Raw genomic sequence first — 18,561 nt, 5'->3', positions numbered from 1 at the left:
CACAAAGTTTGTAGAAAAGAGCAGTTTCCCTCTCCCCCAAAAATTGGCACCCCTCTACTTGCTTATGCCGGCTTATTTATCACTTGATTATTCCCGATAACTTACTTTTCAGATGCGAGAACTGATTTCCTTATTCTTTGGATTTATTTCCCCCTTCAATATTTTAGGTATGTGTCCATATATTGCTTCAAAGGTTATGTGGATTTCCTAGAGAATTATCCATTATATGAGGATTAATTAAATCTGTTACTCAAAGATTTCTATTTTTGGTTCTTGATGTTGTGCCCGGTATGGATGCTTGACATGCCATGACAATTGATACCACGTGTGCCCATTCCTTATTCATTGGGATCTTTATGGAATGAAGGCTTGAGACTTTGAAGTTCAATGTAATCCAACATCATATCACTGTTGCTGCCAATCAAGAAAATGGAAAGCTTGGAATGTCCCTAACATCCTTCGGTTATGACTCGGGTGCATCAAATTCAAAAGTTTTTCCTACTTTGAAAGAACTATCTGAAATTCCCTGACATCGAAGAATATTTACATTGGCTCATCATTGGAAATTACTTGCGGTGTGATAGATGCCATGTCCGACATCTTTGCATAGAATAACACGTTGCAATTTCAAACTACGATGGATAGCTACCAATCTATGTGCTCAATGTATCCCATGTGGCAGACCGTGGTTGACCATTTGAGAATCTGTCGTTTTGTAGATTGAGCCTGTGCTTGAACGTTGCATATCTCTGTATTTATCCTCCATGAGGGTCTCGACCGACAATAAGGAGCTTGTTCTTCCTTATATTGGGACTTTTACCTTCGAGCTCGAAGATGGAATGAAGCCAACACGAGTTGAATCTCAAAATCGTGTCTCCTCTAATGTAAACCGCCAATGACATACACTAAACAATGCTTATATGATTCGGGCATTTTGTCAAACAATTGCCATATATGCTGTGAACACCACCATTACTTGGAGTCAAAGCAGAGACATGACATTTCATCGAGATAGCTGATCAAAAGACCGGAAGAAGCTCCTTCTTCATGTTTGAGATTACTTATCAACTCGGGTTTGAGCTAACCATCTCGTTTAGCACATATACATCGAGGTCATGATAGATTGTTTAGTGGTGACACTTGTAGCCACGTGTCTTCATTGAAGGCTTACGGCAATGATCATTACGTCAAGCACTTCAAAGTATCTTTTATGTATCTATTATCACGGGTTCAAGTTCGTTGGCTAATTGAGATCTCCCAACACTTTGCTTATGTTTCTGTGTGAAGAGTCTGTTATTCCTAAGAAATGCCACCAAGCCCTTGATAGTGTTCATGTGATACTCTCGGGTTACGACTGTGAAGAGCTTTGGAGTCTTTAAGCCTTTCTCGGTGACCTCGATGCTTCCACCTTGACGATGATTTTCTCATCATTCTGAACTGGACTCAAAGCTTGTTTCAATCAATCCATGAAATGCATCCATTGAGTGATCTCAGATTTGACCTTTGTGAAGGGCCGCCCCAAACTTATCAGAACTCGATAGGTGTACTTGTGGGTTTGGAAAAACATTTAGAAAGTTTGCAATGCATGAATCTCTTGATTCATCTCCTTTGATTTGGGAGTCTTGAGCTTTCACACGTTATGTTGAAGGTGTGATCTTCAGGATTCACTAGCAAACCTCAAGTGATATGTTCACTGAATACCTATATCCTCTCTTTCTGATTCTCCACCTGGGATATGGTAGTAATGATATCACTCAGTTTGTAAGACATGTTGCATGCAATTCCGAGTCAACTATTGACCATGCTATTTTGTCTCTAAATGATGACAAATGTCTCTTCATCCAGCCATGCTCGGGATGATGTGAGGTTCGACATATATTGAGTCACTTTGGCCCTCAAGATCTGTTGCATTATTTATATGCACCTCCTATGTTTACTATTCTCCGTACACATCTATTCACATATCAATGTGCTCAATCTTTTTAACAAAGATGACTCTTCTTGTAGAAGCATCTTCATATGATGAGGGATAATGGATGTCTTAAGCTCATCACTTATTGAAACATCAACCGACACCCTGAATTTTCATCCACAAGCTTGAAATCTGTATTTTGAAAATTAACTATATACCAACAAGTTGCCTATCATTCTGAACTTGAACCTTGAGTCGAAACTGAAATCTGGTGTTGAATCAAACATGGATTCTGAACTTCTCTAAATCAAATGAATTTGCATCTCAAATCATGAATCTGAATTTTGCTTGTATACTTTAACCATTGAACTTGAACTCAGACTAGAAACTAGAAGCTGAACTTCAATATTGACAACCAATGAAACTGCAAGATGAACCATTCCGAAACAAAGAAATACTGAACTTGTTCCAATCAAATCGAACCACTTCAAACTGCTTTGAACCATTGTTCAAAGGAGCTCAAGAACATAAATTGAAAATTTTAATTACTGGGTCTATATGGGTACCAACAGGATCAAAATGAAGAATCCATTTTATCAGTTTTAAAAAATAATATGCATCTGTGTTCTTCATTAAAGAAGCACAGATTAAAGTAGGTGAAGCAATGATACTTTATCCTGAAATAATTCCCGTGGTCAAGGCATCTAAAAGATACAATAGAGGAACATGAATCCAGTAATGGAACCCAGTTTGTCAGTTTTCAAGAATTATGGTACTTCATTGGGCTGTTAAATAAAATTTTCACTGAGTGATGTTGCCTTTAAAATACTCTCTTCCAAAGTCTTCTAAGATTCTTAACTTATGCTATTTAATTTCTCTATGAAATCAATACTATGTAAGTCTAACAATTCAAGATGGTTCTAAACTGTTTTAAATTCTTGTATGTTTTTAAGTTTGAAGGTAATATTTGGGGAGCTTCTGCAGTGGCCTGAAAGCTAATTCGGTAGTAAGATTTATGGATGACCAGGATTCTGCAAACATGTTTTTGAATTTTCATCAACATAAATAATAAAGACCAATGATCTATTCTTGTTGGTTTCTATGTAATCATTGTAATGATATTGAATATTCATGGCTGTGTGGCTTAATGTATCACCAGCCTTTATCTCTTTTTTTTCGTATGATGTTCCTTTCATTTTTTAGTTATGCTCCATTTGATATTAATGGTAATTATCAATATCGCATGAGAAAACATTGGTATTCGTGTTTCTTTATGCACAGGGTTGATGACCTCAAAATAATCACTGATGAGGAGCTAGTGGATAGAGCTTTCAAAGAGGCGTCTAAGGTATATGTTTATTATCTATTGAAGCCTTTTTCAGCAATATATTTTTGCATATTTGGAATTAAATGTGATTGTTGATATGATTATTCCTTTGTATTACAATCGGGAAATGTGATTACTCATTTTTAGGGTTCTAGGAAAACAGGACTTCCAACAACTGCATCAACTAAAAGGTAAGCTTCTTGTAAATGCATAGATTTGATTTCTGTGTCTTGCAATTTGTTGTCTAAATTGTTAGTTGTTGCTTGCTCCACTCAAATTTATTTTGAAACTTAAAACTTTGTGTTGGTTAGAGATTCAAGGCTTTTGAAAATCATAATTGATTCTGGAAAATCACCAGTGATATAAGTTGGTTTCCAATGCAAGTCGTTTTTAGAAGCATTTATCTATTTTTTTATCAGTTCCAAAATAAGAATGGTAATTGTTGTTTGAATTGACATAGCAAATGCTGCATCTAATTTGTCCTTGTAGGAAGAGTTTGTCTACAGAATACTTGCAGCAAAATGCAATGAGATTCTGCTGTTGCAGTATGGCATTTATGTTGACTAACACATGGCGATGTTGTGGCAGAAAATGCAACATAGAATACATGGTGTGCCTGCATGTGCTTGCATTGTGACAACCACCACAAGTCATTTAGAGGAAAAACTCACAACCACGTGTAATTAGTATTTTTTATAGCATCATCACTGATGTAAGAGAACTTGTGATAGACCTGAAGTTCATACAACACAATCTGAGAATAGGATGATTTTCTTGAAGAGCCACAAACTTGTTGTCAAAAGTCATGTTTGTATGAGCTACCCGTTGATGTGAGCTTTGTCACTACAACATACAAATTCGAATATTTAATATTTCGGAGTGAAACATCATACACCCAATCCTCTCTTGAGTGAAGTAATCTCTCATGCTAAGCTTGCAAAGTGAGATCCTGAAATGACTTAAAGGTTCCTTCTAGTGTGGATACTTGCTCAGAAAAATAATGTGATTTGTTGGTAATCACTTAGGAGACTTACATTAATAGGTCAACAGATATCAACCCTTGCAGTTCTAAATATTTGGCTTCACAATGTGCATTGAAAATAGAGTTTTGATTTTCCAATTCCCATTTCAATTCTTACTTAACTTTTACTTCTAATTAGGAATGCAAGGAATCATGGATAACTTGGACTCTACTTGATGCAGCATAGATTTTTGTTTGAGTCAAGTAAGTAAATATCTGTAATTGCTTCCATTCAACTAAACTACTTTAAAATGAAAATAGATCTAATCTAAGTGAAAGAGGGAAAAAACTAAGTTCCCAAACTCAAAAACTTGGCAAGGTTGACTTGACTTGTTACTCGGCTATGACTCGCCAATGACTCGGCTACAACTTGGCAAAATGAGAAAACCCTTGAGATTTAGAGATTTTAATGATTTAAAACTTGTTTCATGCACCCTTTATTGAATACAACTTAAAGACACTATAACATCATCAAATGGAAGCTAATTTTTCATCACATATATAAACAAGGAACATAACTGCTAAATCCATCATATACTTAAATTTAAATTGTCTGGAATATGGAATTGAAACAAAAAGGATTTTGGATGAAATGAGTTAAAAACATAAAACCTTTAGACAATCCTTGTTGTAGCTTCAGTTTGAACTTAGAAAGCCAAGATAGGTTATGGGGGGATAGAGTGCTGAAGGCCTGTTGAATCTTGGAATTTGGTTGAGTCTGGAATTTTTTGGAAACCCCCAGAATCTTGACTTTGCATCTTAACTCGTATGAAGCTGAAACCTATCTCAAGCATCATGACAAATTTAAGTATTTATACTTAAATGTTGTATAAATCTTCCCGCCCCTTGGGCCAAGTGTTGAATTGCAGAGTACACTTGCAAGCATATGTGCGGACCTAGCCGAGTTATGCATGCTTAGACTCGGCGAGTTTTGCCAGCTTGCCGAGTTAGGCTAGCTATAAGCCATTACTCGGTGAGCTAAGTAGTTGAGTGAGCATTACTTGGGAGAGTTGACTCTGCTCGCCAGCTCGCCTAACTCATGGCAAGTTTGGGATCACTAGAAAAAACTATGAAACACTTCAAAGCAATATTAAGTAATTCACCATGAAATACCAACAATGAATCATATACTACTTCAAAAGCATCATAGCAACAATTTGATCAAGCCTTTTCCTTAGGTAGCCCACTCTAATCTCCTAATAACTAATGAATACATATGAGAAGGTTGGCCTAAAATAGATGTCCAATTACATGAAGTGCCAAGATTGATTGAAGATCAAGGGCCAAGGCTAATACCCATAAACCCTAATTAGGGTTGCTAAATTTACAATCAATTACATGAGGGAACCAATTCATGGGCCATTAAGAAAATTACACTGATTTTTCCAACCAATGAGCAAATAGGACACTTTGCATGATTTGATTGTTTGTGCTTGAATTTGGAATTTTCTAAGTAGAGAAGATAGCTAGGTACCACCTAATTTGTTGGAAATTTGTTCAGCGCTCCCCCCGGGATTCGTGACAATGGCTTAACCGCCTCGTGTGTACTATAAGTTGAGTGGTTGTATCGGGCATTGACAGATCGGTCTTTTGGTGCAACGACAACCCCACTCTAATAGTTGGTATCAGAGCTTGGTCATAGGTTCGAATCCTCAGACCCTCGAGTAACACTGAGGGGGAGATTGTTGGAAATTTGTTTAGTGCTCCCCTTGGGATTCATGACAATGGCTTAACTGCCTCTTGTGTACTATAAGTTGAGTGGTTGTATCGGGCATTGACAGATCAATCTTTTGGTGCAACGACAACCCCACTCTAACATAATCAACCTTATCATGTAGATTTGTCGAAGAATATGTGCTTTGAATCTTGGTTTGTGGAATGTATCTATGAAAATTGCAAATATGTTTTGCTTGATTCTTAGAAAGTCTCTCATGATGAAGAAAATCTTGATTCTCGACCTTTCTAACTTTGATTAACTCTCCCAAACTATCAACCTCTTAAGGATGACTATGATGGCTCATGCTTTCAAATTTCTTGATCCTTTGAATATCCTCCATCCTTTGGAGTTTTTTGATTTTCCCATTGCCATGACTTGAATTGATGGTTTGACCTTCTAATCTTGACTTTGAACTTGATTGTGCCTGTGAACTTGATGATATCCTTTTGTGTTTGGATTTGTCTTTGTTTTAAACTAAGTTACTGATGCTGGTTCTGATGCTGATGCGTGGATGCACAGATTTTTGTTTTTTAGGATTTTGGATGTGTTTGGGTGCTCCCATATATATATATATATATATATATATACACACACTATAATTAACTTAATATACAAACATTATGACATTATCCCACTAATTGAGAGCTGTCGACATGTGGGACATGACATGAGGAATCTAGTAACCTGCCCTGTGAAATTAAATGCATTGAAGACAAAAGGCCCCATGTTAACATAAATCGTTTTCAATGACAATTTCAACGCTAATGGGTGTATTAGCCAAGACTTATACAAGCTCTTCACTGTCAACTGATCCAATTTAAATTAGTGGGGTATATCTCTTGTTTTGCGGAAGAAGTAATGATGACGGCACACAACTTGATTGCTTGTATTGCATGGATTTTGTTAAGTTTGAGTAAAGTGAAGGGGTAGTTCAATTCGACCTTTTACAATAGTACATGTGTCCAAATGTATTGTCGACAGTCCAAGCTGCAATGCAAGCTGTAGTCGCCTATGAATCAAGAATGGGTGCCTCTTTAGTCTGTCTTCACTTCCGTGACTGCTTTGTTAATGTGTCATTTCTACTCTAAACGACACCCTCACTTTTATTTAAATTGAATCGAATCCGTTTTCAAATGATGATTGCTAGCACCCGTGCAACTTCTTAATGCATCCGCGCATCAGGAAGCATCTGCACCTACATCCGGCCCTTTTCTAGGCGCATCGGTATTTTAGTTTTTAAACTTGAACACCTTGCATCCACTTGAAGGATCACGGTCTTTGTATTTTCATTTGACAATTTGATGAGTTCATCTTCTTATTTGGAGTCCATGGTCATTGAAGTTGCATTCGATAATAGCCAGCTTCCACACTCTTTTCCCTTCGACTTACCTTGCAAAAGCAAGATAAAAGAAGTATTAAGGTCATGAAGTGATGGTAAGCAACAAAATGTAGAAGATAAACTTAGAATTTTTAATGAGATAAAGTTTCTTTGGATTCTACCTTCCTCTAATTGCCATTTTGAAATCCTGAGATCACACTTTCAATCTAATTGGTGAAAATGATTCTGTTATTGCAATCTGAAATGGCCTTATCAGAATGTGAACTTTGGATTTGTTTGACTTTGGGCTGTTATGACAAGCCCAGATTTTTCTTTCCTAATGCCCTCTCATTCGAATCTGCCACCACTGGGAGAGAATTAATGCGCTTAAGGATACAGACTGGCTGCCTTCACAAGATATATTGCTGGTTCCTAATGCAGAAGTGAATCGCTGCTAGTTTGATGTTGAAATGGACTGCCCTTTGCTCTCTTATATAGGCACTAGACATGGCCAAGGGGCACGTCTCCCTAGAAGGATTGATCCTGACCAGGGGCCAATTAGATTTTAATAATTTAAACTGCCCTATATTCTGCAGGCCGACCTGGATAGAGGTCAAAAGAAATTTCATTTAAAAAATAAAAATAAAATCATATATCCAAGGAGTAAAATTTTAGGTGGAATTTCTTGAATCAGAGGAATTCCGCCAGGGTTTTTCTTGTCATCTTTGGCTAGATTTTGGCAAAGAAAACATGGTTTAGGAAGGGGCAGAGTTCTCAAAATTAGAGGAATTTGGGGGGGCAGAATTCCTTTGATTAGAGGAATTTCCCCAACTTTGGCCCTGCCTCTTTGTCATTGTAACTCAAAAACCTGCCCTTCTACACCATTTGCTAGATTTATATATCCTTGTCATGCAGCGTTTGATCACTAATTTTAATCACCAATTCTTACCCATGCACAAATCACCCCCCCCCACCACCAGCCAAACTTGAAATCATGTCAAAAATAGAGGTTCAATGCTGGGTGGAGATTCCTCCTATAGAGGAATTTCCATGGTTGAAATCCTCTTATGAGGGGAATTCTGCTAGCATCATTCCTCAAACATTACTTTCCAATTTTGAAAATTGCATCCTTACTTGTCATTCCATTTGCTTGAACTCCAATTTCAACTCTTTGCATTGATGGAATTTAATCTTCATCACACTAAGGCTTTGTGGGGGTAGACTTCTTTGATTGGGAAGATTTATGTGGGCAGAGTTCCTCTAACCAGAGGAATTTTACCACCTAGAATTTCATTTTTTGTACTTCGCAAAACCAAACCTGATCTATCAATACCACTTGGTAGATTTCCTCCTACTTCTCACCTTGCAAGCCTTAATTAATCACTTTGATCAAATTGTGAGCATGTCTTTGGGGGTGGAAATTTTGAATTTAGAGGAATTATGTGGCGGAATTCCTTTGATTAGAGTATTACCCTACTTAGGCAACTTCCCTCATGCCTAAATCATTAACTTCGATCCACTTTTGCGCACTATAAAGGGGGCAGAAATTCTCATAAAGTAAGGATTTTGAGGCTGGAAATCCTGAGATCTCAAGAATTACGCCACTTCAAGTAACTGGTCTGGATCAGATATCTCACCTTACCTCTGTATTTTATCGCCCTAGTCCCTTAGAGTTTCACCATTTTCATCTGATCACCTATGCAGTTAATTCCATTAGAGGCAGCCCCCTTCTCTTTGGACAAAGATCTAAAATCAGAGGATTGCTTTGGTGGAAATCTTGGATCTTGAGGATTTCACCAAGGTTGGCTTCCTAATCCAAACTTACCCAACTTGGCCTTAGTGTCACTTCCCCCTTTGAACTGCACTTAATCCTCAATTTGGTTAAAAGGTGAGGCTTTGTGTGGATATGTAAGTAGAATTCCACCTCATGTTTCTCCTTTCTTGATCTGATTGACAATCTCCTCATTAGATTTGTCTCCTACCTGGTGTACTACTCCTCAATTGCGATTGCGAGGTCTGATACTAGCTCTTGTGCTTGTTGCTGGTATGCGCAGGCATCCTCTTTGTTGAGCTCAGTCGAGATTGATATTGACCGCCTACCTCCATACCAGTTCTCGCTGAATGCCCTTGCTCATCTCCTCCCCTCACGTTAGGAGTTAAATGAGCATGTTAGACTGGATATCTACAGACAATACATTATCACCACTTGGACTAACCGATGGATTATGTCCGAGGTTGGCCTTCTATGCTGAGCACTTTCTGGAGATCTATGATGGGGTTATTGTTCACCCTAGTTATCTATCTCGATGTTGGTGTCATGTTCTGCGTATCTCTCTGGGGTCCTTCAAAGTTGGTTCTCATCGTCTTCGGGCTCAGATCGACCATCATATTGACAGCATAGAACGGATTTGTTAGTTGTGTATTTTAGCGGAGGTCAAGACAAAGACTCACTTTATTTTCCATTGCCCTATCTTTTATGAGATTAGAGGAAGATTTCATTGTCTGTTTCGGGACTATTTTTCTCTTTTAGCTTTCTTCAGTTACATTTACTAGCAATGTCTCATGCTTTATCTTTAGGATGCCACCCTACTCCGCTATAGTCCTTTCAATCAGTACTTCCTTCTTGGCATACCTCTGATTAGCTCATTACTACATTTTTTTCACCCTTATTCCCGTTATGGGTGTGAATCGGCTGTCCAGTTCTACCAGTTCTACTGGTCATTCCAGATCTGTTAGACCTCGCAACAGTTTCTTCCGTCAGTGACACTCCTCCAGGAACTCACAAAGATAGATTAGGGTTCATGTCCTCTTGTAGTCTTATCCTTCTGTGACTGATTTCTTTTCGACAAAGAATGACTCCTAATCTTTGCCTTGGCATTTCTTTGAGCTTCTCTTCTCTTTTCCTCTTTGTTCTTGTTTGTTTTTCTCGGACACCGTTTGGTGCTCCTGTTGTTGTCTATTGTCCTATTGTAAAATCTTAGTCCCATAGACCTTTTGTGGTCTTTTGTTGGACATTAATACTATTATCTTATCTTATTTAGGCTATTTTAAGCTGCCCATTCAATGGTTTCATGATATCACTGCCTAGCTCCAAGGGGCTGATTGTCTTAGATTCTCTCTCGAGGACCTCACCCAAACCTCTACTCTAAGGACTAGAGGCTCAAAGTAGGTGCTATCACCTAAAGCTCCTAAACCACCTTAAGCCTATTGCTGAAGTGAAAAGAGGGTCCATTTGCAATGGGGTGATGGCGTGAAAACTTTAAAACAATACCAACAGCTAAAAGTTGGTTTTTGGTGGCTATATTGGAAATACATATGCATAGTGATATTGAAAATAATGGTTATTGACTCAGTGTGTGGGCAGCGACAAAAAAATTGACTTCTCCACATGGAGAAGTTATATTTAGTGTTATATGGGGTATCTTGATGTCATGTATGACTGGATTATAGTTGTATTACTGTTTATATTCCATGGGTCGATTGGACAATTATATAATTAGTTTTCCCATGAGAATGCTTATTTGTAGCTGTTTGTATAAGTCAAGGTAAGACACTTTTAGACAAGTTGAACATCAAAGACAATTATGCGTTGTGCGTGTATGTTAGAGCTACTGTGGAAGAATTGCTTTTTAGATTGTTTCTCTAAAAAGACAATGTTGTATTGTTTCTATTTCGATTAGAATAATATATTTGTGAAAGTCTTTTTTAGTGACGAGTTTCCTCTTGAAAGCGTTTGTAATGTGCAGTTTCTGAAATGGGAACTAATATTAGATAATAAAAATAAATAGATAATGAAGTTTAATAAAAGGTAGCTACATGCAATGAAGAGTTATGACTGCCTCAACATAAGATATAAAAGGGAGTAGAGTTCATTTGAAAGGGGATGTGGAGGATAAGAGTTAAAAGAAGGGTTGATGGAAGAAGAAAGGAATGGGAAGATAAGAAGAAACTAACTCTTTTAAAGGGCAGAAATGATGAAGGGTTGTGACCCTTTTGAAGGGTGGTAATTGTGAATGGTTGTGATGTGTGGCTCCCTACGTTGGAGGATATAGAGTGGAGAAGATTTCATTTGAGGTGGATATCCAAGGGAGATTAATTTGAGGGATAATGTATTATTCTCAACTACTGCAATGGAAAGTGGTGACTCTTTCACCAATTAATTAGAATGCAGATTCAAACCATTCAATGCCATCGCTCAAACAAGTGTATGGATGCATAACTATAAAGAGTAATGACCTCCAAATGTGCAGAAGTTTATGTCAACAAGAAAGGAGAATCTCGACTCCAGACAATGAGAATTCCCTGCGCCAAATTTCAGATCGAAATGACTCCCAGCGGCACAATCCTAGACCTCCAAACTCCAACGCCAATTCTCAGGATGATTATCACAAATTTGCAGAATGAGATCACATCCCAATACACATATAACTGATTCAATATTTGAAAATGCAAGACACCAGTTATCAGACCAAATGGGCACCTAAAATCAGACACCGATGCCTATAGGAAATTCCAATTCCAATGCCTTCCGAAGCTACAAGACTAACAGAAATGGAAGACGTCTATAAATTCAAATTTGTAGAGCTCTAAATTTGATCCACTATACCTCAGTAGTGGAAGCTCCAATCAGCATACAACCCTTATACTTCAGCAAGTGCCCATAAATCAGTAAACTCGGAAACTCCCGCACAAAGCAACAAAAGCAAATAAATATTCAAGGATACTTTTTCACATGAAATGAGCTCATATTTATAATCGCTTGTTGACAAAAGTTTCCCAAAAGAACTCAGCTCTTGAAACTTTCCAACACAACTCTTTTAGTAATATCTCTTAATATCATTATTATAATAAAATATTATTATAACAATGCAAGTTTAATAATTAATTAATAAATAAGAGCTCATGCAATTAATAACCATGTCCACTGTAGGTCAGAAAAATTGCTAGAGCCACCCATTGCATTGCCAAAAATGGCAATGGCCAAAAGTAGACTTAATAAAAATAGTAAGTCCACAATTGGGACCCCCTAATCCCCTTGTCAGCTCATCGAGGGTTGCTATAATGAACTGACATGATCATTTGCAGAATCTTGCCAAAAATGGGGACATTGCATGTGGATAGAAGATTAATTGAGACATGAGATTATGTATGCTAATGATTGATAGGGTCGGTCAGATTGGTGGAATTGGCAAATTCATACTTGATCAAAATACATTACTTAGTATCTGTATTTAACTAAGTTATAATGGTTATATGAATAATAATGATTTATATAACATTCTTGTGACTATATACATATACATATATTCATATAGATACACACACACACACACACATATATAATTGTAATATGGATACTAAATATACATACATATATATGTATACTGTTATTAAATAACCATTGAGCATATCCCATAAAGCTGAAATTGATTAACCTTGTGTTAAATAATGTTTGTGTAAATTCCATCCACTATCTAAGTCAATATTGGTACTCTATTGAATCTGATCATAATCAACCATTGAAGTCGATATTATTTCTGTGTTAAATCTGATAATAATCGACCACTCTAGTCGGTATTATTATTGTGTTAAGTCTGGTCATAGCCGACCATTCAAAGTTGATATCATTATTGTGTTGATCTGTTCAAGGTACCGACTTTTTAATGTCGATTAATACTTCAGTTAACATTGACTTATAATCACTGCTAATTCTGATTGTTATGAAGATGAAGCATCGCTTTGATCATAGTAAGACATTCTTCAAGGAGAGACATGTCTCATAAACATCATATATATATATATCATAACAAATGAATCTTGGAAAGCACTGAAATCAATTGGTGCGAATACAAGAAATAGAGGCAGCAATACTTACAAAGTATTTAGATCATACATGTTTCAAAGTACAGTAACTTATACTCAAAATTGTTCATTCATTATACTAATTCTGCAAACACGATATTGGCAGCAATATCAGTATATTCAAGATAAAATTTGAAATAAACTAAAATTCCTCACTGTGTAAATCTGATATATATATATATATATATATATATATATATATATATATATATATATATATAATGCTGTATCGGAGCTTCGTTAAAGAAGACCCATATCAGATTTACTAAAAGGGATAATATAAATCTACTTTCAGAATTTACCAAACTTTCAAATTTTGTACAAAATGGTGAATGGTGTCGGATTTGAAGATTGACTTGAAGGAGCATCAAACTTTGTATCTTGGAAATTTAGAATCTTGCTCGTTCTAAAAGAAAATGAATTAGAATCTTCTGTGGAAAGAATCTTCCACTTTCAATGAAGAAAGTGAAAAGTAATAATGGATGAAAAACAATAACAAGGCTATTGAAATCTTAGTGGATGCTGTTTAAGATCATATAGTCCCAGCTATTTCAAAATAGAACACTGCATATTACATGTTTACATTTCTAGAGGATATGTAGGAAATAAATAACACTAGTAGAGCCCTTGCATTGAAACAATGATTTCATCATATCATGATGAGCAAAGGGGAAACTATTATGTCATTTTTCATAAGGATAACAGAATTAAGAGATCAACTTTCCACCATCGGTCATATTAATGACAACAAAGAATTAACAGTGTTGGCTCTATATGGTCTCCCTACATCTTGGGAATCCTTCATTCGAGAAATTAGTGCACGATCCAAGCTCCCTATGTTGTATTGTCTAAAAATTGACTACATACAAGAAGATTCTAGACTTATCACTGGAGGGATTGGATTGAACTCACGAAACGATGATATGCAAGTCCTAAACTCTCATGCACACAAGAAAGGAAAGAAAAACAACTTCAAGAGGAAGAAGGGAAAGGACACAAAAGGAAAGCAGTCCTTTAAAAGAGAAAGGTACCTATCTAAAGTGCAATGCTTTAGATGTGACAAATTTGGACATTATGCGATGAAATGCACTGATAGATTGAAACCTCAAGCTTCAATTGCTGAAGTTAATAGAATAAGTTCAGATAAGGAATTAAAAAAACTTGTGTTTTATTCAGCCCTTTCAAGCCAAGGCTCTACGATTCTCAATACTTGGGTTACTGGCAGTGGAGCATAACGTCACATAACAAGATTCAGTAAAAATCTAGATGGCCTTGTGGAAGAATCAGATGAGGATGTCACAATTATGGATGATTCAAACTATCTTGTGAAAGGAATTGGAACTTGCACCATACAATTGACTTCTGACATCTCTCTCCACCTAACAAGCGTATTATTTGTTTAAAAGAAACCTGGTCTCCATTTAGCTTTTGAAGACAAAGGATATCAAATTACCTTTATGGACAATAAAGTTCAAGCCTGAACTAAAAATTCGAACATCAAGAAAGCTCACACTATAGGAGTTCCCCAATTCTTTGTACCTTACCATCCCAAGCATTAATTCATGAATCCTTAAATTCTTGCAAAATTTGACACAAATGATTAGGACATCTTCAGTAACGTGCTCTACCTTTAATGGAATAATTAGTAATAGGGTTATCTAAACTTAAGCAAGAGCACGAAGGAACTTGCAAGGGGTGTGCCTTGGGAAAGAACATTAAAAGCACATTTCATAGTAGTGAAAATAGAATTAAGGATGCATTAGAACTCATTCATTTTAACTTATGTGGGCCAATGACAGTAGCCTCCTTGGGAGGATTTTTGTATTATGTTATCATTGTAGATGACTGTTCTAGGAAAAGTTGGATATACTTCCTAAAATTAAAGAGTTTGACAAGGTACTAATGAAGTTCAAATACTCCAAAGCTTTGTAGAGAATATGTTGGTAAAAGAATTAAATATTAAGATCAGATAATGGCGGAGAATAGATCAGATAATGGCGGGGAATAGGTCTCAAAAAAATTCAAAATTGTCTACAATAATGCTGGGATTAAGAGGGGGTTTACTGTTCGTTACAATCCTCAACAAAAATGGGGTAACAAAAAGGAAAAAACAGAACCATTGTAGAAGCAGCCAAAGCAATGCTACATGACCAAAACCTTAATACTTCTCTTTGGGTAGAAGCCTCAAATAGTGCTGTATATATATAAAGTAGATGTCCTTACTCCCTTCTAAACAACAAAATTTCTGAAGAAGCATTTTCAAAAGTGAAAACTGATATAAGCCACTTAAGAATCTTTGGTTGTTCCATTTACATTCATAGATCCAAAGAAAAGAGATCCAAATTAGAACCTTCTGGAAAAAGAGGAATAGTTTTAGGATACAATGAAACATCTAAAGCTTATAGAGACTACATCCCAAGACGAGGTCAATATCTTCTAACATGAGGTCAAGGCAATGGGCCACAAAAGGAGACAAATTTTTTTTTGTGTGGCTCTCCATCAAAAGTTTACTTGCAACAATTATAAATTAATTAGAAATTTATGTGTTAGGAAATTTTAAATAAACTCATAGACTTCTCTATATCAAAACTTTAAAAAGTTTATAGAGTCTGCCTGCAACAACATGACTTGCTGCATTATTCGTCACCGCATGCACCACATTTTCCCCCCACCTTACATGACTTCCACAATAGCTTCACATAAGTATGTGGCATTCTTCATATGTGAGGAAGCATCAATAGACTTCAAGAATATTGTGGATGTTGAAAATAAAGCAAAATAATAATCAATTATCATGGATCAATCAACAAATCAAAATATAAATTATTCAAGCATTAGGAAAGTAGAATAATCAATTACCTCTACAGGAAACAAGAAATTTTAGGAGTGTCCTATTCCTTCTATCTGTCCAACCATTTGTATGGATGGTGCAACCCTTTTGGCTTCAAGACTGTCTGTGGTGCTCTAGCTCAACTTTCATCATTAACCATTCCTAACAAGAGGGGGCTACTTAGGAGCTTTAAAGCCCACCCCACAAATGGTTGCAACATCTATCATATCTTGCCAATAAGGAGTTCTGTCACAAATAGATTATGATTAGTCATTAGAGATGACAAAGTTCAATTTCAAACTATAAATTTTAAAATTTAATTTTAAACTTTAAGTAATCAAATAAAAAAGAATTGCCTGGCTGCAACAAATGGAATGTTGCGAAAGTACAAAAACCTGCAAATTTGTTTTCGTGCAACATCATGGACCTTATTCCAATTCATGCTTTCAAGGTAGGTTTGTGCACTAGTAGTAGTGTGTGGCACAAAATGACTGTCTAACTTCAATTTTCAGACTCTAAGGTCGAGGCTAACAATGCCACTAGAAGTAGCAGCAGTAGAAGCTCTATGACTTGGACGAAACAAAGGCATGGAAGTTCCCTATCTAACATGACCTAAAGATGCGGATGCAATTGTGGATGTGGCTATGGATGAACGGGAACCAATAGCATTTAACTCTTTCCGTTACCTCTTCTTAGTTTGCTTTTCTTCTATATTTGTTTCTAATAGGACATAACAGAAACAAATTGCCTCGATAGTTGCTAATAAACATTGGTCAGCATCATTGACATCTATGTTGACAATATGGTATTTAAACCTATTGATGCCATCATGATAAATCTCTTTGTAGAACAAGCATTTTGTTTGATTTTTTTTGTCTACTAGGAAAGTCTTCAATATATTTCCAAGATTCACACTTTGGAGGCATTGAGAAAAATTAATGTTTCTAAACTTGAAGGTTGTAGGAATAAGACAAAATTATGAATAAAATTACAAATAAACATTTGTGCATTATATTTAAGAAAAAACTGAAAAGACGTATAAATTTTTTTCTTAAAAAAGTCTACAGTTTTCTATTATCCTACTATTCTCATTAAAGTATGCAATTTATAATTTAATGGAAAACATTCATTTTTGGAAAGTTTAAAAAATTAACAAAAAAATGGAAAATCCATAAGCATACCAAAAAAACAACAAAATGTGCAAAGATGAACACTCACCTCTTTCAAATGAGTTGAGAAGTCATGGAACAATATTTTGGACTCCTTGATGTTCTCAATGCAAACCTATGGCTTCCCCAAATGCAATTTTGTGGACTTCTTAATGCTTTTCTTCTCTGCTGTTTGTGAGCCTAGTACTTGTTCTTATTTCTCTCTCACTTTCTCTCTCTTCTTCACATAACAAGCAAATAAAATGCCTTTTAGGGAAAAATAGAAAACATTTAAAAAAAAAAGAAGGTAAACACTTTATTTTTTTGTTTTATTTACCAATCTAAATGGGCCTGCTGCAACACGGATCGTGCTTGTAGGACCTTGCAAGTCATGGCATGGTCCCCTAGTGTGGTGAGCCATGCGGGTCATAGCTGATGACCCGACAGGTCATGAAAACCTATTAGGCTTGCCACAACTTGTACCTCACCATTTGATATAGTACAAGACAGAAGAATCTCCAAAGGAAATGTCCTAGCCCCCAGCAAATAACCACACAACAGAAGAATAACAATAACACAAAGATTTTGATCCAAAACATGCCCATTCTCATAATAGAATCATAAGATTTACAGCCAACATGCTCGGTTGTACAGCCTTCCGACTTATGGCCAAATACAAAGCAAATACAATAACAATTTTGCAAGACCTCGCAAGATCCAAACCCTAGCTAGCCCAAACCCACAATCTAGTAGAAAGATCAAGAAGAATCTAAACCTATGCTCGCAAGCCACCAAGCAACCTTCTTGTTTTCCCAAGCTTGCACTTAGCTACTAGCTTTGTCAAACTTTTCTCTTCTCAGCTACTCCATGCTGAACCCAATGATGAATGAATGAATCTAGACTTCACAAGGCCCTCTCAAGCCACGGGTCGGCCTAATAAGTTACATTAAATAAACACTCACATTAAATACACCCTCAAGCCACAAGTTGGCTTGAGAACAAACATTTAATGCATGAAATAACTAAAATTTAGGACAAGCCCCAAGTTTACAATGCATAACTAACACATATGACAACATAAGAGTGCAGGCCCTTAGACATAGGTCCACATGCCATCCAACTATCCAAATCCAAGAGTGAATGAGCCAACTCCCACAGATCAAAGCTCGTGAAAGCAATCTCCAAAGTTTGTCCAGGAAATCAGGCACATGTTACCAACAACCACCAAAAAGGCTCTAACTCCAACATGATTACTCCAAACTTTATGTGCTTAGGACAAGGTTCCCCAATGTGCCTCGAACACATCTCCAGCCGTGCAAACCACAAATCGACAAATCTGAGCCTGACACTCTTGCATTTAGGATTGCCGACTACCCCAAGATGCTCCTACATTAGACACCCTAGGTGAAGAAAAGACGTTCTTAAT

The 18,561-nt window shown here is 36.5% G+C and overlaps 1 protein-coding gene across 1 annotated transcript in view; it reads left to right on the top strand.

Annotated features, from left to right (window-relative positions):
- The window catches only part of SRD2 (snRNA activating complex family protein), a 123,976-nt gene that overhangs the window by 39,078 nt on the left and 66,337 nt on the right, over positions 1 to 18,561 (top strand). The window contains exons 3-4 of the mRNA XM_089822418.1: positions 3,194 to 3,260; positions 3,387 to 3,430. Coding sequence (XP_089678544.1) covers positions 3,194 to 3,260; positions 3,387 to 3,430 — 111 coding nt within the window. The remainder of the gene's footprint in view (positions 1 to 3,193; positions 3,261 to 3,386; positions 3,431 to 18,561) is intronic.

The sequence above is a fragment of the Cupressus sempervirens genome, chromosome 3, assembly GCF_028749045.1.
Source record: "Cupressus sempervirens isolate cs-2001-9-10 chromosome 3, ASM2874904v1, whole genome shotgun sequence".
In the NCBI taxonomy this organism is placed as follows: domain Eukaryota; kingdom Viridiplantae; phylum Streptophyta; class Pinopsida; order Cupressales; family Cupressaceae; genus Cupressus; species Cupressus sempervirens.
Note: the sequence above shows the minus strand (reverse complement) of the source record. Positions and strands in the feature narration are given on the sequence as shown.